Source organism: Manis pentadactyla, chromosome 1, assembly GCF_030020395.1.
Source record: "Manis pentadactyla isolate mManPen7 chromosome 1, mManPen7.hap1, whole genome shotgun sequence".
Classification (NCBI taxonomy): domain Eukaryota; kingdom Metazoa; phylum Chordata; class Mammalia; order Pholidota; family Manidae; genus Manis; species Manis pentadactyla.
In genome coordinates, this window is record NC_080019.1 from 197291327 (window position 1) to 197315645 (window position 24319).

The 24319-nt window shown below is 51.6% G+C and overlaps 2 protein-coding genes across 8 annotated transcripts in view; both read right to left on the reverse strand.

The window, feature by feature from the left end:
- Nucleotides 1-669: 669 nt before the first annotated feature.
- On the reverse strand, nt 670-11740 carry SPATC1L (spermatogenesis and centriole associated 1 like). The gene is given in 8 exon segments (XM_036912149.2): nt 670-930; nt 932-1016; nt 1019-1064; nt 1411-1525; nt 1527-1560; nt 7277-7606; nt 11345-11417; nt 11419-11740. Coding segments are annotated over 8 exon segments (933 nt in total). The 5' UTR covers nt 11581-11740; the 3' UTR covers nt 670-842.
- The window catches only part of LSS (lanosterol synthase), a 32880-nt gene continuing 16028 nt past the window's right edge, over nt 7468-24319 (reverse strand). The window contains exons 18-23 of one of the 7 annotated variants that reach the window (XR_008998812.1): nt 17175-17240; nt 16636-16716; nt 16153-16323; nt 15450-15528; nt 14714-14935; nt 7468-7606 (exon numbers count right to left, since the gene is read on the reverse strand). Coding sequence is in view for 5 of the 7 variants with exons in the window: in XM_057505530.1 (XP_057361513.1) it covers nt 13427-13463; nt 14714-14935; nt 16153-16323; nt 16636-16716; nt 17175-17240 (577 nt within the window). In the remaining 2 variants the exon portion in view is untranslated. The other 6 variants (XR_008998813.1, XM_057505530.1, XM_036912139.2 and 3 more) reach the window with 6 other exon arrangements.

Sequence of the window (24319 nt, forward strand, 5' to 3'; positions counted from 1 at the left end):
GAGGACTGAGGGATCGTTTGCCCCGCGTTGGGGTCGGCTCCCAAACCCCAACACCTGCACCAGCACACCCACAGCAGAGGCGTCACAGGGAGCCTCCACTCAAATCTGAGCCCTAGAAAGTGCCAAACGGGCCCAGGTCCTACCTGCCAGGTCCAGGAGGCCACCCATCCTCTAGACCTCAGGAAAGCTCCAGCAGGATGTGGGGGTTCATTGAATCACCTTCTGACTCGCTCAGGGCCACCCATACAGTCATCCCAACCTGCTCCCGGGTTAATGGGTTAATGCTCTGCTGTCATTATCTCGAAATTCCTAAGTTTTACAAGGGGCTGAGTTCCCACTCTGCACGGGTCCTGTAGATTCTGCAGGAATCCTGCCCACGTCTGAACCCTTGCCTCAGGCTCTGCATTTGGGGAACCCCAAACTGAGACAGGTCCTGCTGGCCCTTTCAAGGGAAAGTCCTGAGACCTCAGAGGGTGATGGGAAAGGTCCTGGGGATCAGAGAGTCTGGGGGCGCTGCCTGAGCTGGAGCCCTTCCCATCCAGGCTCTGTCCAGGCTCCTGTCCACAAACACAGGGATGCCTCCTGTGGTGGAGTGGTGACCCGGTGCTCTCCTGCAACCTCAAAGAGCCACAGCGAAAGACAAACAAGTAAACATGATTTTAATAAAGTGCGGCAGTACCACAGCTGTGTGCAGCAGTGGGGGCGCCTGGGGATGTGGCAGGTCTGGAGAGGCACCTGCGCCAGGCGCTGGCGGGCGCGCAGACCTTCCCCGTGGGCAGGATTCAGGCGCATGCGGCCCTGGGTTGGGAACAAAATGTTTATTGCAGGGGCAGGCGCGGGGCTCAGCAGGCGGAGAGCAGCCGCAGCGAGTCGCCCAGGACCTTGGGTGGCACTACTCCGATGACCAGCTCGCACAGCGCGGCGGGGCCACCGCTGGAGGGTACCGGAGGTGTTGATGAGGGGCTCCCCGAACACCGGGTGCAAGTCACAGTTGTAGCCCCGCTTCTCCAGGCGCGCCGCAGCTGCTTCTCATCCACGGAGCCGTCCAGGGACTTGATGGACGTCTTGGGGCGGGCGGGAAACTGAGGCCGGAGCCACGCTCCCTCCCAGCCTCCCCTCCCGCGCAGCCCTGGGGACACAGGGACAAGAGGCGCAGGGCGCCGCATCCCTGGCACGGGGGAGGTAGCCGGCACCCGCAGCGCGCCTCACGGTGCTCGGTGGCCCAGCTACTCCTGAGACTGCGCAGGCCACATGCAGTGTGCGCGGAGAGGCTGGTCACCAGGACACAAGTGCCTCGGATGCCCCTCAGCCCGCCCAGGCCTGCAGCATGACAGGGCGTTGAGGACACCTTCCCCGGAGCAGCGAGGGGGCTCCTGGGGCAGGGAGGGCACCCCAGGCAGGGAGACACACCTGCCTGATCTTCTCGGGGATGTTGGAGATGGTGAGGCCATACAGCTGGGTTACCCCCAGGAAGACGTAGGCCAGGATGTGCCGGTCCAGCTGGAAGGCAATCTCCCCCACGGCACCCGTCCTTCTCGGCACTGGTGAAGCTCTGGATCTCTGGAGCAGGGCGCTCAGTGAGACAGCCAGGTCCTGGGGCTCAGCAGACCGGGCCCCCCGCCATCCTCCCACCCTGCTGCTGGACCCGCCCCAGGGAAAGCACCAACCTGACCATAACCACTGTGGCGTTGGGGTGAAGCCTCTGGGCCCCCGAGACCCTGGTGAGAATTGTGGTGTGGGGGCACCTTTCTCTGCACCCCCTACTGTGACGGTAAATACAAATTTAAAAGAAAACTGGACTTTCTGCTGCCAAAAGGGAAAGAGACCTATCCTGTCCTGCCTTTTCTTAGAGTCTCCTGGGAACCTGTGACCCAGGTCTTTTCTGTCCCTTCAGGGTGCATCAAATTTTTCCAGCCCAGGATTGTTTTTCTTGTCTACATGTCACCAGGGGAGTCTGCCCAGGCGTCTGGTAACTACCTGGCCAGGTGGAGTCTGGATGGGCTAGGCACATCCCCTCACCCCTTCGCCTGCGGGCGGGGACCAGTTGAGGACACTTATGTATGTGTGTAACATGAGTAGCCAGCCCAGTCTGCCTGTCCAGGCAGCCTCTGTGCATCATGGATGGTTTAATGTTCATTTGATAGTTAAACTTTCCTGCATTTGTAGAGAGGGTTGCTGGGTTGGCAAAAGATTCTATTTGTACCTATTTCCCTGATGTTCCCAGGTACATCAACCGCCCTGCCCTCAAAAACCTGATTCCAGATGTGCCCTCTGCATGCAGCTCAGCGTGGCACTCCCTGGGGAACACCCTGCCAGTCACTATTGCCAGATGCAGCTGAAATCGGGAGATGGCCGAGGAGACAGCCTGCCTGCAGGGCAGGTGGAGACCCGCACCCAGATGCCCGCGCCCGCCCCTGCCTGGCTGTGGGCTTCCTGCTACTCCCGTCCTGCTCCTTGCCCCACGGGGCACCTCGCAACCTGCCTGTGTAGCTCTCCCACAACCCCCACGACTCAAACCCTCCAAGGCTTGTCTGCCTTGGTCCTGTTACCAGACACCTGTGCCCACCACAGCCTTGAGCCCCCAGCTCAGAACACCCTGCAACGAGTGGAGAGAGCAATGACTCTCCACCCTCACTGGCGGTGCTCCGCCTTAGGGAATCGCCCCAGCCCAGCCCAGGGCAGCTTCCTGCCTGCTGCCCTCACATGTGAATGCTGGGCTCCGGGAACCCCTCTGCCTGTGACTTTGGGCAGCTGCTCACCCTCCCCGGGGCCCCTCCTGTGGCCATCCATGCAACCGCTCCTCCCGGAAGGCTGCCTGGTCACTCATGCAGGGACACAACAGCCCCTACCCGCACATGATGTGGTCAGCACACACTCCCCAAGCCCCAAGGTCAGCAGCCTGCTCCTCCCCAGAGCTGCTGCTGAAAGGCTGAGGGGTGGGCCTGGGCATGGCCTAGGGCACCAGCTTCCACTCCCTCCGCCACACATGCGGGGTGTGGCCCCGGACCTCAGAGTGAAACCCAGTGGGTGGCCCTTGGTAAGATTCAGCCCCAGGAGCTGTGTGAGGAGCCCTTTGAAGGCACCCCGAAGGCAGCCAGTGCCTGCACTGTCGAAGCCGGCTGTCTCCCCCTTCCAGGAGCGTTCTCCAGCGGTGCCCTCAGATGACCCTTCAAGGGGGCCTCCGACCCATTTACAGACAAAGGAATGGAGGCTTAGGGGCACACTGCTTCCCCAATCACTTTTAAATTTTCTTATTGAGGTATAACTCACGCTTTAAAATTCACTCCTTGAAAGCATGCAATTCAGCAGTTCTTATTCACAGTTGGACAACTGTTAGCCAGAAAAATAGACATGAGTGGGTGGAATGAGAGTAAAGCCAGTAAAGTGCCCTAAAAGGGACTCAAAGAGTTAACAGGTAGGCACAGAGGGCCGGGAAAGACTCACAGAGTTAATGAGTTAATTAGTTGTAGTTTCAAAGGCTAGGAGTTACCTGGAATGTCCAGATACTCCCCAGATAAAGACAAGTATCTGAGTGGGGCCCATGTCTTCATTGCACGATTAGGTCAGGCCATTGTAAAACCCGCTTAGCCTGCGAAAAAGGCCCAGCTTATTCTTTAACTTAACCTATATGCTATTTTTTCCTCTTCTTTCAGCACCATAATCGGCTAACTTTGTAACAGGGCCAGGAGACAGACCTCCAGAAGTGTAGATGAACCCATGTGGACAAAGAATGCTGAGACCCGGACCAACACAGTCCCCTAAATGACCCTGTTCTTAAGATGAAATTTCAAAGGGATGACGAATCGCCTGTATACGTCACGCCTTCTGCTGACCCTTACCCAAAAAGCCCTATAAAACCCCAGACCCCAAACCCTCAAGTGCGCCTCCTCTCTGAGGTTGCCCACACTCCCCTTTCTTCGAGTGTGTCACTCTCTCTGTTTTACTCTAGACAAGCAGGGAGAGGCCACTGAGGTCTCTGACTTGGGCTGGCAAGTTCCCGTCTCCTGGGAGACCAGACAGGACTGCAGCCAAACGATCACGCTCTTTAGCAGCCTGCCCGAAATCTCCTGTCTTTGCCCTTGGGAAGCCCTCAGCGTGTAACGTCACTCCACCTGGTGCTCTGCCACTCCCTGGGGTTCCCAGGCTGGTGGGGCTTAGTTCCCGCGCTGTGCAGGTTCAATCGGGCGCTGGATGCCAAGTGCCACTGGCTTTGGGAGTTGGCAGGGGTGCACCCTGTGCTGAGCAGGAGTTCACTGACCTTCCCTGTCTTCCTCCTGTTTTCCCTTCCTCTGCTTCACTCAAATAAACCTGCCTTTGTCCACCCTGACTCTGGCCCATTGCTCCCTTAGAGTGGATTCAAATAAAACTTTAACTCCGCTTCACTGCTGTGTCTCTGCCTTTCAGCTCTTTTTTGAGGTGGGGACAAGAACCAGGAGAACAAACTCAGCCCCCACCAAAGTCAGATCCCCAACCATTTTCACCACCAAAAACCAAGACTCTGCATCCATTAGCAGCCGCTTGAAATTCTCTGCCCTGCTGCTGCCCTGGCATACACTGATCTATGTTCGGTCCCTAAGGATCTATGTATTCTGGACACTTTGTGTAAGCTTAATCACACAGTGTGTGGTCTTTTGTGTCTGGTTTCACTCAGGATAATGTTCTCAGGGTCCATCTGTGCATGTGCCAGAACTTCACCCCTATTTACGGCTGTGTAACCTCCCATTGTGTGGCTACCCCACATTGTGTTTATCCGCTCACCATCTGACAGGCCTTTGGGCCATCTCCACCTTTTGGCTATTATGAATAATGCTGCTGTGAACATCCATATAAAAAGTTTTGTGTGGACAAATGTTTTCAGTTCTTTTGGACATATACCTGGGTATGTATTGCTGGGAAATATTGTAAATATTGTCATCTTTGGGGAACTGCCAGTTTTCACAGTGGCGATGTATGTGGGTTCCAGTTTCCCCAACTTCTCTCCGGCACTTGTCACTGTCCATCTTTTTTATTCTAGCCATTCTAGTGGGTGTGACATGGTATCTCATTTGGATTTTGCTGATGACTGAAGATAAGATCTTTTTCTGTGCTTACTGGTCATTTATGTCTTCTCTGGGGAAAAGTCTATTAATTCTTTGCCATTTTTAGTTGGTTGTTTTCCTTTTTACCGTTGAGTTGTAAAACTTCTTATATATTTTGGATACTGTTCCCTTATCAAATGCATGATTTACAAATATTTTCTCTCATTCTATGGGTTGACTTTTCACTTTCTTGAAATGTGCTCCATTGAAACACAAAAGATTTTCCTTTTATAAAGTCCAGTGTATGCTTTTTCTACTGTTGCTCATGCTTTTGTCTCACATCTAAGAATCTATTGCCAAATCCAAGGTCATAAGATTTGTTTGTTTTCTTCTGAGAGTTTCATGGTTTTAGCTCTTTCAGATCTTCTAAGTCTTTGATCCATTCTGAGTTAATTTACATATGTGGTATGAAGCCCAACTTGATTCCGCTGCATGTGGCTGTCTGCTTGTCCCAGGACCAGTTGTTGCAAAGACTGCTTTCTCCCTGAATGTCTTGGTGCCTTGCTGCCCATGAAACCTGCAAGTGTGTGGGTTTATTTTTAGATTCTCAGTCCCATCTCACCAATGTGTATGTCTGTCCTCATGACTACTACACTGCCTTAATTATTGTCACTTTATAGTAAGTTTCAAAATTGGGAAGTGTGAGCCCTCGAATTTTGTTCTCCTTTTTCAAGATTGTTTTGCCTATTCTGGATCCCTGGCATATGCATTTTAGAATCAGCTGGTCAATTTCCACAAAGAAGCCAGCTGAAATTTTGAAAGGGACTGCATGGAAATTTGTAGGACGTTTTGGGGAGTTTTGCCATATCAACATACGAAGTCTTCAAATTAACAAACACAAGATGCTTTTCCATATGGTCTGGCCTTCCCTCATCCATTCCCACATTCCGCGGTTTCCATCATGCTCCTTCCCTAGGGACCTTGCAAGGCTGCAGGCGCCACCCAGGAATTAAAACTGAGAGCCAAGCAGCACACAGCAACGTGCTCAGGCAGATGGCGGGCAGGGTGCAAACTCCCTTCCACATTAAGACATTAGAGAGCAATCGGTCTCCCTCCCTGCCCACCTCTGTCTTTAAAGCACAAATTGGGTGAAAGAAACAAGCTATGCCTGAGATGTCCTAGAAATTGTTTCTAGTCCAACTTGGGCCTTCCAAGATCCAGTCAAAAATCTATTCTTCAAAGAAAAAAAGTCAGTAAAATTGATAAACCTCTAGCAGCCCTAATAGGGAAAAAGAGCAAGAAGACAAACATTACCACTCTCAGAAATTACAGACGGCATCACCACAGTTCCTAAAGACATTAAAAGGATAATAACAGATTCTTAGGAACAGCTTTGCGCTAATAAATTTGACAACTTAGATGAAATGTACCAACTCCTTAAAAGACACAGAAGCTCACTTTTGTGTGTGAACTACCAAAGCTCACTCAACAAGAAACAGATCATTTAAATAGCCTCATACCAGCTGAGGAAACTGAATCTGTGTGTGGAGGGGCGACATTCCTACAAAGAAAATTCAAGGCTAAGTTGGTTTCAGTGGGGAATTTTCTCAAACATCTAAGGAATAAACAATGCCGAGTCTATGCAAACGCTTCTAGATGATTGCAGATGGGACACTTTCTGTCTCATTCACAGAGGTCACTGACCTGATACCAGAACAGGAAAATGACACTGCAAGAAAACTATAGACCAGTATCTCTCACAGACAGCAAACATGTTTAACAAAAATTTAGCAAATAAAATCTAACAGTCCAAAAAAGGATGTACCATCATGACCAACTGGGGTTTCTCTCAGGAATTCAAGTTTGGTTTACAATTCAAAAATCAGTCAACGTAATTTGCCATGTCAAAAGAAACAGAGTACAAATGAAAGCTATATGCTCATCTCAATAGATGCAGGAAAAACATTTGACAAACTCCCACATGTATTCATGATAACTCTAAGCAGACTGGGCATTAAAGGAAACTCCCTCAACCTGATGATGGACATTGGCAAAACCCTAATGATACTCTTGGAAGTCAATTGTAGGAAGATAAGCAACTTTTTTTTTAATGGGCAAGACTTGAACCAGCACAGCCCCAGATCATGGACTCCCTCTGCTGGGAGAACAAGGCGCTGGGCCCGCTGCCCCCAGTACCCCTCCCCGCTGCAGACCACCACCCCCCGTGCCAGCCCGCACCTGCCCCTTGCCATTCCTACCATTCAGGTAGTAGCTGCTCCTGATCCTGTCCCCAGTGCGCAGGCTGCTCTCCGAGAAGCACACCTCCTTGGGTCGGACCATCTCCCTGGGCTCCAGCAGGGTCTTGTCCATCAGCGAGTCCTGCCAGGGGCTCAGCTATGGGAAGAGCCTCCTGTCGGGGCTGTGGGGCACATGCAGCTCAGGGTTGCTGAGGAAAACCTTGAAGTGCACCTGGGAGGCTTCATCCTCCCTGGAGAGGGGTGCGTGTGAGCACAGCAGGTCCTCCAGGGAGGACGGCGGCAGCTGGGAGGATGCCTCAGGGATGCTGGCGAGCCCCGCAAAGTTCGGAACTGGGGAAGGAAAGGGAGAAGTCAGGTCCATGATCCTGCTGCCTCCCGAGAAGGTGGAGAGCACTAGACCGCCGGCCAGCCAGGTCCCCTCCGGAGGGGCTGCACGGGGGCAAAGCCGCTGCAGGGCACCCCCACCAAGGCCACCTGCCCTGCGCATGGGCTCGGTGGGAGTGCGCCTCCACACATGGTAGACGGGCTTTCACACACTCTGTAAATCTTACATAGAGACCTACACACATTTTTTTCTGTGACATACCTTTCTGCAACAGCATTATCTTTTTTGACATTTACCCACATTGATAAATCTCAGCGACTTTTTTATCCATCGCGCTGTTGGCAGGCATGGGGCTATTGCCAGGTTGCCTTGAAAAAGCAGAGCTTTGACCAGCACGCCTGGATGTGCCCTTTGCTCAGGGGCACCCTCTGCAGTCCACACCAGGGCTCAGGTGTGTGCCTGTTTAACTGTCCTTGCTTTCCACAGCCCTGGTCCCCCAGGGCTTCTTGTCCTTGGGATGCACAGCGATGCCAATGGCGTCACAGGGCTTTGCCCCAATTGCCAGTGACGCTGACGTCTTCCCGTGTGTCCACCACCCTCTGCAGTTTCCCTTCCTCACCCGTTCTCTCTGCTGCAGCCGTCTTTCACCGTCACTTGCAGTAGGTCCTCATGTATTCTGCATGTTAATTCCTTGTTCATGAAATGCATTGCAAACTGCTTGCGTTTTGAACTTTTTTATGGTGACTCTTGTCATGCAAAATTTTATAAACTTTAACATAATCAAATTTCACTTATCAATCTTTTGGATTTATACAATCTTTTTCTGCCCCCTTGTCATGAATTTGTTCTTTTAGCAATAAAGCAAATATATATTTGAGAAATAGTGTTGTGCTATATTGAAAAATTGTATTCTAAAATGTGCCTCCTTAGGAAACAACCAACCTCCCCAGCAATGTCTTCCAGAAAAAAATGTGCAAAAGAAACAGCGTCATCAGTACACGTCCTGCTTCTGTCTGCCCGACAGCCAACGGCCAGTCCTGGAAGTCCCACCCTGGGCCTCACAGCCTCAAGCCAGCTGTCCATTCGGCCCAGAATCTCTCAACAGAGCACCCTCCGAGGGCTCACCAAGCAGAGGCATCCCCTCCCCAGGTTCCTCCTGTGCTGGGGACATAGGCACACAGAGGCAGAGGTGTCCCAGTGGGGGGTGGGGCCGGATCACCCACCTGGGAGCCCAGGAGCAGAGCGACACCTGTCACGAGGTGTAAAGGGATCTACATGGTCAGGAGGCGTGGGCTTTGTTCTGCTTCTATTCAGTGAATCGTAATTCTCTTCCTTTACTCCCAAACCTACACCCAGTTGTGTTAAACATTAAAAAGAGTTGTTTTAATCCTCAGTCGAGTAGGTATATTTTCAGGCCACATTATAATAAAACCACAAATGAATAAACAAGAGTCAATAGAAAATTCCCATTTCCTCATAATTAAAACATTCATTTAAGTAATGATTAGATCAAGGAAGAAGCAAAAACAGGAAAAAGTGATAATTGAGAAATAATGAAAATCAGAACAAGGATCTTTGGACATCAGTACATTTAAGACTGTATTTAGAATGAAAATTGTAACTTCAATATTTTCATTACACTTTAAAAATTACTGAAATACTGAACATTCAAATCAAAATACGGGGAGGAACACTTAGGAAAAGCAAACATTAGTAAATAATGAAAATGACAGAAAAAATAAACTAGAAACAGTTGTATGGGAAATGTAGTAAGATTGCAAACTGCAGAAAGGTGCTTCTGAGAAATAGAAAACAAAAGAAAAAACCGGGGACTCGGAACAAACATAAGAATGGACAGGAAGATAGAAAAGTTTGATTCACCAAAGACTATCATACACAATGCTGATTTCCCAGAAAGTTCAGTGAAAGGACAGGTCCTCTGGGAAATTATTTTTAAATGACGCAATAAGCCAAAAATCTAAGGGGAACAATAAGCCCAGAGGGCAGTCATAGCAGCTCTGAAGCGGTCCTGCTCCTGAGGGCGGCAGCTCCGGGTTCGTGGGCGACGCTTTCCCGCTCCCCATAGAGGGTCCCTGTGTCACACAGAGGCTGGAACTCTGGGGTAATTAAAGGGTGCTGAATTAAGGTTACAAGTTTGTCACAACTCTGGTATCAATTTTCTGCAAAGGTAACCCCCAGAAAGAAAATGGCAGCCAGCTCAGACCCACGTGGGCACAGAGGTCAGGGTTCTCAGGGCAGCCCCCCAGATGCAGACTGCGTGAGGCAGGAACAAGAGCCTGGGGGAGCAGCGTGACAGCCACCCACCACCACCGCTGCCCCCAGGCCAGCCATGGGTGCACTGAGGGCACCCCCAGTGATGCCAAAACAAGCTCAGAAAGACTGAACAGAAGGAGCTGTTTCTCAATTTTATTTGTTCTTTAAAAAGGAGTAGAAGGGCTCTCTGCAGATCCCACCCAGCTCTGCCATGGCCATCTGTAAATCGTGCACCACAGACTCAGCAGGCAGAACGCACTGAGAAACTGAGTGGACTGCAGCTTGTCAAGCGGTTATGCACAGGATGGATACTACAAACCGGCAGCTTTCCAAAATGCACCAGCACCAATGACTGGAGATGCAGTGGGGAAGCAGATCTCATCGTCATGGCAACAAATAATGAAGTGGTCGGGGAATAAACCGAGCAGCAAATGTGAGAGGTCTGCAAGTGAGACCTGGCAAAGGAGCATCCGGGCCCATGCGGCCACCATGGCTGAGATGGCCTCTGTAGGGTGGAAGAGGGACAGGTACGAGCACCGCAGGACACGCGGGAAGGCGAGGAGGCGGGGTGGTCGGTGGTGCCCAGACCACCCTGTTATCGCCTGGCACTGCGCCCGGAACGAGGAGCGGTGAGCACTCAGGCAGGGATGGCCCGGGCTTGGCGCTGCGTCCCAGCCCTCTCCAGGACCAGAGCTGCCCGGAGGACACGCAGCAGCGCCAGCCGGGAAGGAACCGAGGCGGCCGACTGCCGCTCCCTCTGGGCCACTTCAAAGTGCTGAGAGCAGCCTGAGAAACAGCCCCACAGTGACAGGCACTTCGCAGGACCCACTGGACTGTCCCAGCCTGGTGGGACAATGTGGGTGGCCACCATCTCCAAGGGACGCCGAGCTTCTGTGGCCGCAGGGTTCCCAGGCAACCCTAGGTGGGGCTCCATCCACTGACCACCCCTGAACCACTCAAAGACCACGGCCACACCCAACAACTGTGCCCTGAATCAGACTTTCTTCACGAAAATGTTTAAAATAGAATGAACTACTTTGGCAGAAAGTGACCAAAGCCTGCTTCTTTTGTAGAAAGCCATAGCTTTGGACTGGATCCTACATAGTGGGCAGGATCACGGCTCCACACCCACTTCCTCCAGGGGCCCCACCGCCCCGCCTCTGCAGGGGCCTCCTGCCCTGGGCTTGACCACCAGCTGGCTTGGTGGACGGCATGGGAGGTTCAGCAGAGGCCCAAATTGAGTGTGGTTGGCACATGTGTGGCCACTGGGAGCCAAAAATGTTGGGCACAGCCCGTGGCCCCCAGAGGAGGAGGCCTGCAGCCCTGCCCGCCTGCCCAGCTGGCCTCTGAGGGTGCGTGGTCCCCTTCCATGGCCACTGCTGAGCCCCCATCCCCAGGTGCGGGCTGGTGCAGGCCTTCCCCGAGGACATGGCTTGGGCCATACGGCAGCCAGCCGGCGCGGGGCTCACCTGTGCTCCCGAGGTAGCGGTCCTCAGGGTGGGCAGGCGCCCTGGGGAGGAGGTGGCTGTGGTCCTGGCAGGTCTCCCTGACTGAGCAGGCACTTCAGCATCTGGTTCTCCTTCATGAGGCACAGACATGAGCACTGGCCGTCTGGGACACTGGCCATTACTGGACCTAAGGGAAGACCTCTGGCCAGGGCACAAGGGCTGTGTGGACCAATCACGCACACACACAGGTGGTTCATGGAGTCCCACCAGCCTCCATGAGTTGCTTTCTGTGGACATGGAGCCTGAAGTTGCAGTTTCCCCTTTCAGGCTTCCAGGCTGCGGTTGCAGTCTTCGGCTTGCATTGCTCCCCATGAGGAGTCAGCTGCCACTGTATCTTTGTTCCCCTGCATTGCCTGTTTTTGCCAACTTGACTTCATGTGCCTCAGAGTGGCTGTTGGCCGTGTCTGTGGCTGTTGTGTGGGCTCAAACATCTCACGGCTGGAAAAATTTTGGCCATTACTTGAGATATTTTTCTGCCTCCCTCCCGCTTTTCAGACTGATTATACATTTGTTAGACTACTCGATACTGGTCAACAGGCCACTTAAGTTCTGGGGGAGGTTTATTTTGAGAGAGCGAGCTAGTTTTCTGGCCACCCAGAGGCTGTTCCAGCACTCGCCTTGTCCTGGGTGGTCCAAGGGCAGGCCCTGCTGCTCCACCCCAAGAACCAAGGTGGGGCATCAGGGGACCTAGGGCCTCAGGTTGTCTCATACCTGTAAGGCCTGGCTGTGGAGCAAGTGTCTGGGGCTGCCTAAACCGTTCAAACTAGCTGTTCACTTACCTCAAGCTGGGGTCTCAGATACCCCTGGGGCACCGCTGTCTACTGAGGAAGTCTGGAAACAGTAGTTGTCATGTAGACACCAGTGGCTGGAGTATTCTCACAAAAGAGAACTAGTATCTGAAGTTACCCTCCCCACAGGCAGGTGAGGTGGCACCAGATATCCCAAGTTAAAGGCCAGGCACAGAGCCACAGCCCTGAGAACTGCTGCCCAGCACTCCTGGCATGTGTGCACAGCTGGCCAGCGCTGCACCTGCAGCCTCCTGCCCCCAGGCACGGTGCTGCTCCTGAGGGACTCAGCTGGACCTGGACACCCTGCAGGAGACACTGTGAGGAGCAGCCCAGATGCCCCCGTGCTGAGACCCAACCCCACCACCAGTGTAACACGTGTTTCCTCAGCGGCAGGGGTCTCGTCTTACTGAGTTTGCTCTCCAGCCGCCTCCTGCAGGGTGAGCGCAGCAGCTGGAGGCCAGCGGGAACAGACCAGTCAGACCCCTGCACCCCACACACATCTAGGGGGCTCCCATACCATTCACAGCTGACTTCTCACCCTTATTCCCCTTCCCCTCATGTTTCTAACCTTACAAAGGAGAACTCACAGAGAGATGGAAACTGAAGTTGACCAATTAACCTGTAATTATATTTGCTGAGATGAGGGGAGAGAAAGCAATAGGGGCATTAGGTTTTAAAATATCTTTATTGTCTAATTAAGACTTAAACCTGTGAAGCAGTGTTGATTATGTTCAGTAAGGAAAGGTATTTTTTTTTTAGAGTTTTCCCTGTGACTTCAGCATTCCCAGCTAGATTCACAAGAGGAAGGCTCTGCCATTTCCAGACGGTCACACGGGAGCCCCAGGAGAACGGCCAGCACAGCCTGCGGCACTCGGGATCCAGGACTCCCCAGCAATTCACTTGACTTCCAGTCCAGCCGAGACCAATCACTTCCCCCCCCAGGAGGTGCATGCTGCCCATCTGCAAGCAGCTCCTCTGGTTCCCTGAACTGAAGGGGGGCTGCCCCGGCGTCCAACGTGGTGCACAGTGGCTGCATCAGAGAACCCCAGATGCGGCTGCCCCCGGGATGACCAAACGCAACAGGGGCTGCTTTGGCCCACAGGAACCACGTCTGCTATAGTGGTGGGTCATCTCAGTGAAACGACTTAACATTTCCAGCATATAGATGGGTTTTCATCCCTCCTGGTTTGTTTCTGGACTTAAACTGGGAGCCTGACTGGGGCAGCGGCCACTGCAAGGAGCAGGCTGTGGAAAATCACTGTGCTGTGGCCCAAGCTGGTTGAGAATCAGGGCTAAGAAAAGAAGGGTGAGAGCAAACCGCATAGGCTTCACAAGGACCCCAGCACAGTTCCCTCAGCCCAAACAGGCCCATTTAAAAGGTCTGGGAGAAGTGTGGTGTCGGTGCTCAGGTACCCGCCGAGCAGCCACTGCACTTCTTGCTGGCTCAGAGTTGGGGGAGCACCACCCTGGGGCAGGTCCGCAAAGGGGCAGCACAGGCAAGGCCCCGAAGCAGGTGAGCCCCAGGCGGAGTTGGGCAGTGAGCAGGGGCCACAGGAGCTGCAGGGGCAAAGCAACAGCCAGGGCCCTGAGGGGTGTCGGGCAGTGGGCATCCAGACGTCTCTTGGCTGTCTGAGGGAGTGTGGGGAGGTCACCAAGGGAGGGCGCAGAGCAAGAGCAGGCAGAGGCGCCCAGTGGCAATGCCAGGCCTGGGTTGTCCTCTCCTCAGAGCTCCCAGGGGCCCCTCACAACCACACTCCCAGGGAAGCTTGGGCACGTGGGTACTCGTCTTCGTGGTTAAACCCAGGACCCGGCTTTTCCACCTTGAGCTCCAAATCCATGCTCGCCAAACCAGACAGGGTTGGAAACCAGAGGGGAATTCAGAGGTCTGCCCCTCAAGAGGCATTGCCCTGGAAATCTGGCCAGGCTTCGGCTCAGGGCACAACCTAGGGTGTGAGGGCTGGGCGCAGCTGGAAGGATGCCCCGGGGCATCCCGCCTGACTCGCTGGAGTGGGTGGGGAGTAGCAGGCTGGGCGCACAGCTGTCCCCACACAGCAGTGCCCCATGATGTGGACCACTGAGCCACTGACGACCCCTGCCCCTTGTTAGGTTTGCCACCCACAAGAACAGGGGACGCCAGCACCCCACCTACTGGGTGAACCACAAGACCGCTTGGGTGGGGTCGAGACCTGGGGTGGGGACAGCGTGCCATGTCTGGCTCCCCTCTGTGTGGCCACAGGACACTTCCCAGTCTGGTTCCCACTGCTGGCAGAGCCCTGGTGGCCAGTGATAAGGCAGCCAGCCTCTCCCTGTCAGGCATGGGGAGGCCCACGAGTCCCCAGCTGAGCTGACGCGACTGCACCAGGTGGAAACGCGCGAGGCCACTGCACCCCTCCCAACAACTGTCTGCAGGTGGAGGAAGCCCTCCCAGCCCTACAGCAGGTACACACCATGCCCTGCACTACAGACCCCACAGAACACACTGTGCTTCCCCAAGCACCTTCCCCACCCATACTGGACAAGTTAGTCTCAGAACTAAGCCTACCCTGAAGGTCTGCTGTCTGCAAGTGGGCGGCCTGGCCTGGCATGGCACACACATGGCAGCCCCATACTGGCCAGGCGCCCACACGTGCTCTCAGGGGCAGCCAGCGAGGGCGCTCTCAGGGTGCAGGCAGGAGAAGCGGCCGAGGGTCCAGATGGGGAAGATGTTCCTGTAGTTGTCGTAGTTGATTGCACAAGACTTGTTGAAGACCCCGCTGTTGCTGTGCTGTAGGGACGGGGGACAAATACAAGCGCCATCAGCAAGGGGCTCCCTGAACAGAGACTCTGGCCAAGGGCTGGCCGACTTGCAGGGGGTCAACACGAGATCCTCAACAGGCGGCCACCACCCCAGCTCCGGGACCTGGCCCTGCAGCAAACTGTAGCCAGTCACCAGCCCCTTAGTGTGTCAACCCCGGAGGAGGCTCACCAAGGGGAGGGGGCCAACCTCATGCAACCTCGTGACCCCCACCTGCAGGGATGAGGGATGGGTGGAGGCTGCCTCCTGCGCTTGGGCAGTGCCAGGGGCGTCCCGGACGTGGGGTCCTCCCTAGCAACCCACTCCCAGCACCTCAACCTGGCCTCTGAGCCAGCACTCCCTTTGTGAACGTCAAAATCCCCAGGTCTGTGTCCAACAAGGCCCCTCGCCAGTGGTGTCCACAAAGCCCTGCCCATGAGGGACACGCAGGGTGGGGAGCGACAAGGCCGATGCTGGGCTGCACCTCATGGTCGCCACAGCCTACCTGGGGCCATTCGCCATTGGGGAGCTGTTTGTCCAGCAGACATCTGACTCCTCTCTCCAGGGCCGCCAGGCCAGGGTGCCTGGGGAGAGGGGTGTGGGGCCCCCCATCACCATCCCGCATGAGACTGCCAGCGCGCAGCCACACATAAGGCAAAGGTGAGGCTGCGCGTGACAGCAAGCAACCTGGGCCAGCACCCGGAGAAGTGATGGCAACATATGGGGTGACAGGCCAGGTGGCCTGCCCTGCGGACAGGTCACATGGTGTGCCCACCGCTTCTTCAGGGCCCTCTGAGGGCCATAGTGGCCTGGATGCTCCTCCGGGCAAAGGGGCGGGACGCCAGAAGGGGCCGGTTCAGCCATGGGAGGCAGACCAAGGCTGGTGTCCAGATGCTACTGCTCCTGGACTGGCTTTGAGGGGCTTTAGGAGGCTGCCCACAGAGCTGCACACCCAGGGCACAGTGTGGACACAGCCCCTGGAGAGCAGCTGCAGATGCTGCCGCACAGCCTGGCTGCCCTGTCCACACGGGCCGCCCTCTTCTGTGTGGGAGCCCCTGGTGGGAGCCTGCTTCTCTGGACGGACCTCCCGCCGCACCCCAGAACCTGCCAGTCAGCCCCCCAGGCCTGGCACCCCAGCCCTGCCCTCAGAGCACAGCCGCCCAGACACTGCTCCAAGCCCTGTGGGAAGGAAGGCCTATCGCCCCCACCTGACAGCCATCAGCCCCATGAGGGCCCAGCAGGTGCTGTGGATCTCGGACTGGGTGCTCTGCACATAGCGCCGCTGCTTGCAGGACTCAAAGTCCTCCCCCCAGCCTCCATCCACCATCTGCCGGGACAGCAAGAAGCCACAGGCCCGGGAGACCTCCACACAGGCGGCCCTGCGGAGACCAGCGAGGCACATCGTGGGGGCAGGCCCAGGCCCAGACTGCTCACCCCAGCCGGGCCTCCTCAGGGTCATGGGGTGGGCACGTGGGGGCAGCCTGCTCCTGCCACCACAGGAGGTGGGGGGACGGAGGCACCCACTCCCAGGCCTTTGGGATAATGGCGATGCTTTGTAGCCACAGGTGCTGCACTGCCCTGAGCCATCAACACCACCCAGCAAGGCAGAGCTGATCTGCAAGGGAGGAGACAGCCCAGCAGAGCGCCCCACTGCCAGGACCCCCCCGCCAGAGGGCAAATGCCACACTCACCCTTCTCGGTAAGTGTGCCCCATGCAGGCGAGAGCTTCCAGCCCAAACCAGGTGCCGTAGGTGAAGCAAACCCCCCAAGATCTGGAGGAAGACAAGGGGACCCAGCCCCTCAGGCCTTGTATGGAACAGGCGTGTAAACTGCAGGCAGCCACCTGGCTCATGGGAACACACCCCGCATGGAGTGAGGGGTGACACTCTGGTTATTTTCAAGAAACACATGACGTGGCCTCTTTAGCAAAGCCACACCGAGTCCAGGCCTCAGGCTTTAAGGCCAGTCCTGCCCACCTGTCCCTCAGGGCGGCTCACTCTTGGAACACCAAGACAGCCCAGAGTCAGTTCAAGCCCAGAGGTAGGAGGTGAATCACCAGGTTCAGCAAACAAGGCACAAGGCACCAGGCCATGAGCGCCGCCCCTCGGCCCAGAGCTCTGCTGCCGGCGGCTATTTCCCAGACTTCTGGGTTGCACAGGACACTGAGCATCCTATGAGCCGAGCGAGAGCACAGTCGGTTGCACGTGTCCACACCGCCGAGGTCACTCACCCTTCCCAGGAGCCATCAGCCCTCTGCTTCTGCCGACAGAAGTCCAGGCCCTCCTCGAGGGTCTCCCTGGAACACAGGACAACCAAATCAGCGTCCTGGCAAAACAGCAATTTACCAATCATGTCTCCACCTGTCCTGCGTCTCCAGAGAATGTGTGTGGTCCCCCTTAGGAAGACCTGGGAGAGGGACCAGCTCTGCGGCTGCTGCAGGGTGCAGCAGCGGGCACATTGGCTGCCAGGAAGGAGGGAGGCGGGTGCAGGCTGGCAGGCACGCACCAGAGCAGCTGCACACAGGACAGTGCCATCACCAACACTGGTAGGACACAGACTTCAGTAAGTCATGAAGATGTAAAGGGGAAGTAGAAAACAAGAGAGAAAGCGGTAGCTTCCAGGACAAGAAGATTGGACATGAGTCTGTGTGGCTGCGGCCGCCACCTGGCACTCCTCAGCCACGTCTCCATCCCCTTGGGTGTGGAAGGGCAGCATCTACCAGCAGACAGCTGCCGGGCACACAGGACCCCTCTCTCCGCTTCTCTCCCTTGCTGGCCTTTGTGTAGCCACCATGTAGAGGGGCCTGCATGGCAAGAAGCTAAGGTGGCCTCCAGCCAGTCAGCGAGGAAATGGGCGCCGAGGCTGAGATCCCACGAGGAGGGGAGACCCGCCAGCAGCCCACAGGCCTGGAGCAGGCCTTTCCACAGTGGTGCTCAGGAGAGACCCCGGTCCTGCAGCACCTTGACTGCAGCCCAGTGAAGTCCTAGAGCAGAGGGTCTGGCTAAGCTGTGCTGGGACTCCTGACCCACATGAAATGTGAGCTGATAAATGCATGTTGCTTTGAGCCACCAGATTCTGTAGTAATGGTGTTATTCAGCAACAGGTGACTAATACAGAGGATGAAGCTACGATGTCAGCAAGAGAAAGCATGATGTGACCACAGGTACAGTGAAAATCAAAAAGTTAAGAGAAAAACAAGAAAACTTTATATAGTGAACTTGAAAACAAAATGTACAAATTCCTAGGAAAACTAATTTATTAAAACTGCCTCATAAAGAAGGAGAAAACCTGGATAGTTAAATAAAGAGGCTGAATAGTCCTATAACTTCTGAAGATATAAGTCAAATATGTAAACTTTACCCAGAAAAAGAACTCCAGGGACTAGAAGTTTTATAAGTGAATTCTACTAATTGCCAAGACAATCCTTCTGATAGTACACAAACTCTTCTAGGGACTAGAAAGAGGAAAAAACACTCCCTAGTCCACTGTAGGGACCCAGCATAAGCTTTCCAACAAGCCAGACAAGAGTGACAAGGTAAAGCGAAATTTTCAGGCTATTCATTTATGGACACAAAATCTTAGACTGAATACAGGGCAACTGAATACAGTAGAAATATCCCAATACTAAGTTAGAAAAACAACTTAGCAAATTGGGAAAAGATTAGACCTGGTTAACCTGAAAAGGGTAATTACCAAAACCCAGAGCAAAGGTCATTCTTCATGGAGAATATGAGAAGTAATCTCACCGGAAAATAAGGAAATACAACAAAGATGCCACAAAACACTTCCGCTGAGCAAAACACTGGAGGCCTTCACCTGGGCAGGAAGACAAGAGAAACAGGCCTACAGACTGACAGGAAAAAAATGTTATTTGCAAGTGGTAGGACTGTCTACAAAGAAAACCCAAAAGAATCTACAATTAATTAGAATACAAAGAGTTGGATTCATTGGTGAATTCCACCAAACCTTTCAGGAAGAAATTATACCAAATCTCTACACAGTCTCTTGCAGAGACTAGAAACAGAGGAACACACTGCCAACCCCCATCTATGAGGACAGCATCACCTGAATACTGAAAGCATATAATTACCAGAAAGGAGATTTACAGACCAGTATCTCTCAGATGCACAGATACAGAAATGCTCAACAAGACATTACCAAATTGAATCAAACAATGGATAAAAGAACTATATGCTACAAACAAGTGAGATTTATCTGAGGTATGCAAGGCTGGTTCAACATTCAACAATCAATAGTACATTCTATTAAATCAACAGAAAAATCACATGATCACATCAAAAGTTGCAGAAGTATTTGACAAAATCCAGCACCTACTCATGATAAAAAGTTTCAACAAACAAGGAATAGAAGGGAAGTTCCTCAACTGATAAAGCTTAGCTACAAAAAACCCACAGCTAAAATCACACTTAATGGTGGGAAATTGGATCCTTTCCAGCTAAAGTCAGGAACAATGATGTTCCCTCTAACCACTCCTATTCAGTATTATACTGGAAGTCCTAGCTAACGTAGTAGGACAAAAAGAAAATAAAAGGTATACAGACTGGGGAGAAAGAAATAAAACTTTCTTTGTTCACAGATGACATGATTATCTATGTAGAAAATCCCAAAGAATCAATCAAAAAATCTCCTGGAACTATTAATGCGATCATAGCACAGTTGCAGGACACAGGATTAATATTCAAGACAACTGTTTTCCTACCAGCAATGAACAAGTAGTTTCTGAAATTAAATCACAATACCAATTAAGTTAGCATCAGAAAAAAGTAAAAACTTAGATACAAATCAAACAAAATATGTGAAAGATTTACAAGAAACCACAAAATTATGAAAGAAATAAAAGTTCTTCCCAATTTGATCTATTGATTCACTGCAATCCCCATTAGAATCTCAGCAAGTTATTTTGTAGATATGGTTTCCAGGGTGTATACAAAAGGCACAAGGCCCAGGACGGCCAGCAGAGTACTGAAGGAGGGCAGACCAGAGGCTCACACTGCCCGACTCCCAGACTTCCTGTAACATCCACAGCAATCAGGACAGTGTGGTGACGCTGAGAGAACACAGGCTGACAAACTAGGAGCCCAGACACTGACCCATCAAGCGATTGTTGACAAAGGAGCAGACGCAGTGCCATGGAGAAGGGACAGGCTCAACAGCTGGGACAGCTGGACAGCCACATGCAAGAAAAACAAATGTAGACACAGACCTACACTATTCACAAAAATTAACTCAAAATGAATTACAGACCACCATGTAAAACACAGAACTCTAAGACTGCTAGTACATACGAGAAAATCCAGGTGATCTGGGGTGTGTTGTTGACTTTTTAGGTGCAATACCAGAGACACAATCCATGAAAGAAACACTATGACGCTAGACTTCATTAAAATGAAAACCTTTAGCACTGCAAAAGACACTGCTAACAGAATGAAAAGACAAGCCACAGACTGGGAGAAAATCTTTGCAAAATACATATCTGACAAAGGATTACTATTCAAAATATACAAGACCTCCTAGAACTTAACAGTAAGACAACAACCCAATTTAAAAATGTGCAAAAGATCTGAACACACATCACCAAAAAAGATACACAGATGACAAACAGGTATATGAAAAATGTTCAGCATTACATACCATTAGAGGATTGTAATTAAACAATGAGATACGACTACATACCTATTAGAACAGCTAACATCCAAAACACTGACACCACCAAAGGCTGACAAGGACGTAGAGCAACAGGAGCTGGCGAGGGTGCAAAATGGTGCAGCCACTCTGGAAGATGGTTTGGTTGCTTTTTACAAAATTTATATATTCTTATCACATGAACTGACCATCTTACTTTTTAGTATTCACCCAAATGAGTTAAAAGCACATCCACACAAAAACATAATTAAGAATTATAGCAGGTCTATTCATAACTGGTAAAACTTGGAAGCAACCATGAGGTCCTTCAGTAGTAGGTAAATGAATAAACTGCAGTACATCCTTATAATGGACTGTTTTTCAGCACTGAAAAAAGAAATGGACTATCAAGCCATGGAGGATCTTAGGTGAATATTACTAAGTGGAAGAAGCCAATCTGAAATGCTGCTCCAATTATAGACATTCTGGAAAAGGCAGAACTGCGTTGGCTCCCAGAGGTTGGGAGAAGTGGAGGCGGACAGGCAAGGCACAGAGGGTTTTCAGAGCAGTGACACCGTTCTGTATGACAGCCTAATGAAGGATGTGGGTCATTACACACACATGTCAAAGCCCATGGAATGTGCAACAGAGTGAAACTGAATGTCAACTATGGACTTTGGATTATAAGAATGTTATCAATATTGGCCATCAATTGTAGGAGAAAAAGTGCCAAATTAATGCAAGATGTAAGTAACAGAGAAAATGGGGTAGAGGGAGTAAGTAAAAGGAACCTTCTGTTCAATTTTTCTGTGGACTTAAAACTGCTCGTAAGATGAAGAGCATTAATTTTTTTAAGTTAGCACATGTCTTCCATCAGAACCGATTGCAGAGGATTCTGGGAAGGTGGTGGAGCAGGAAGCTCCAGGCTTCCTTCTCCCCACCTGGACAACAGCTGAACCGGCAGAATCTTGTCTGGTGCAACTACTCTGGAATTCGAGTCTGTTGAAGGCTCGCAGCTTCACGGGATGGCCTGCAGGGTGAACCGCGGTCCCTCTGGCTCTTAGCACAGTGACACCTACCCACCCCCACCCCCTGGCAGGCAGCTGTGCACCTGCTCCTGGAGCCACGATGGGCAAAAAGGACCCTGCCCTCCACACTGAGGACCTGTGTTCTGAGTGCTGATTCTGCTCACAGCAGGGCAGATGAGGCAGAGGCCTCGGTTGCAGCGCCTCCTCTCACTGAAGGGCTCCTGCTCTGCTGAAGTGACTGCCAGGGGATTTAAATGCTGTTCACAGAAGCATTATTCACAATGGTAAAAAGTGGAAGCAATCCAAGTGTCTACAGATGAATGGACGATCAGAACAGGTCTATATGTACAGTGGAATATTGTTCAGCCTTAAAGAGGAAGGAAAATCCGATATGTGCACACAACATGGGTGGACCTTGAGGACATGACTGTGAATGAAGTAAGTGGGTCACAAAGGGACTGATACCGTGGAATCCACTGACATGAGGCACTTAGAATTGTCAAAATCATAAAGACAAAAAATGGAACGGTAGGCACCATGGGCTGGAGCACTGAGGGGGAGCTGCCATTTAACAAGCGTTGAGCACCAATTTTACAAGACAAAGAGTTAAGGGGATGGATGGTGGTGACAGCTACCTAACAGTGGGAGTGTACTTAATACCCCTGAACCGGACACTTAACGATGGTTAAGATGGTAAATTTTATATGTATGCTAACACAGTAAAAAAAAGAAAAAAAAGAATAACATGACTCCTTGAGTCCACACTCATAAGCAGGGGCAAAGGAAAGGCTTTAAGGGCACTGCAAACACAACAGACACACCTGGGAGCAGTGACAGCCATGCAGCTGCCACGGATGACTGACTCAGGCGTGAATCGCCACCAGACGCTCAGCTACTGGGGAGGAGTCTGCTGGTCCCCACGGTGGCCCCGCACCTGTCACTAGACTCACAGCCCCTTCCCCTCCTCCTGACAGAAATCCAGCTCGGAATGCTTAAAGGGTAAGGCAGTCTGGGTCACGTGACCCTAGCAGGACCCTCCGGGGCAGCAGCGTTAGCAGCCCTGGTCCTTATTCCTCTCAGCCATGCCATCAGGCCTCACTGTCTGCCCCTTCATGGCCCGGCCGGATGTCCTGGCTGACGTGGCCGCTCCCCTGCCCCTGCTCTGCGTGAGAACAGAATGAAAGATGTCCCCAAACAAAAGGGCTCTGAATGCCCATGGGTTGCTGTCGGGGGAGCCATGACCCTCAGTGAGCACGGGATAAACTTTTCTTCAACACAACGGTCAAGTTGACTTCAGTGACATGACCTAAAACTTTCTTCCCACAAGGTAAAAACAGCAGCTTTACAGTGGAGAAAACAGGCAGTCATCACCTGAACCCAGGGGTCAAAGTTGGCGTGTGCTTCCTGATCTGATGCCCTGAGAAGGCCAACCACTTGTGATTTTCCCCAAAAAATGCTAATTTCACATCTTGAACCTAAGCATGAGGAAACACCAGAAAAACACACATTGAGGGTATTGTATAGAATAATTTGTATGCTTCAAAAATGTCAGCCATCACTTGGGGTGGATTAATGATTGTGCATTGAGTATTGACCCCCCTATACAGAATTTTATTGTTGTTAACAACTATTTGATCAATAAATATGAGAGATGCCCTCACACACAAAATAAACACACTTCCAATTATAAAATAAATAAGTAACCGGGATGTAATGTATAGCATAAGGAATATAGTCAAAATATTGTAACAACTTGGTATGGTGATAGCTGGTACCTAGAATTATCATGTATATAAATGTTGAATCACTGTGTTGTACACCTGAAACTAATGTAATGTAATACTGTGTGTCAACTACCCTTCAATTAAAAAAAAAAAAAAATGTCAGCCATCAAACACTCAAGAATCATTCCAGGTCAAAAGAGACTGGCATATGACAGCTATGTGCAATGGGCTCAGCTTAGATCTTGACGAAAAATTTTGCTGGAAAAGATAACAGGACAATTTAGGTAAATAAGATTAAATAATAGTATTGTATCAATTAATATTATACAGTGTTAGCATCGTTTCTCAAGGATTCACGAGAGGACGTTCTTGTAAGAATTACTAAAGTACTTAGGGATTGAATCCTTCTCATCTGCAACTTACTTACATGGTTCCAGAAAAAACATATATGGGAGGGCATAGAACGAAACAAATGCAGTGAATGTTGACCTGAGGATCTCAGGAAAGGCAAACAGGAGTGTTTCACTACTGCTCGACGTCCCAGCAAGTCTGGAATGGAGACTCTTTGAGGTCAGTGTGATAAATGGAATATTCCATAGTCACAGTGTTAGAGCAATCAGCTGCCCCAAACTGTATCTCCAAACTCAACCAGATAAATTAAAAACTTTAACAAATCAGCATGTTTGTTTAAAAATTAAAGGCTGACATTCAAATTCTCTAACTGAGATAAAAAGAACAAAGCAATGGGGAAAGATCTCTGTAAGCTGACAGGAACTAATTATTGTGTTTAAACATGTAAGTCAAGAAGAAAAACATCCCGGTAACATAATTAGAAAAGGTATGAATGCCAATTCACATGTGAAAGAAAAAAGGAAAAGACCGATGCATACTTGGAAAGAATGCTCTAGATCAGTGTCGAAAGAACTGCAAATGAAGTCCCCAGGAAAACACCACTACTCACCTCCCCAGCATGACCTCAG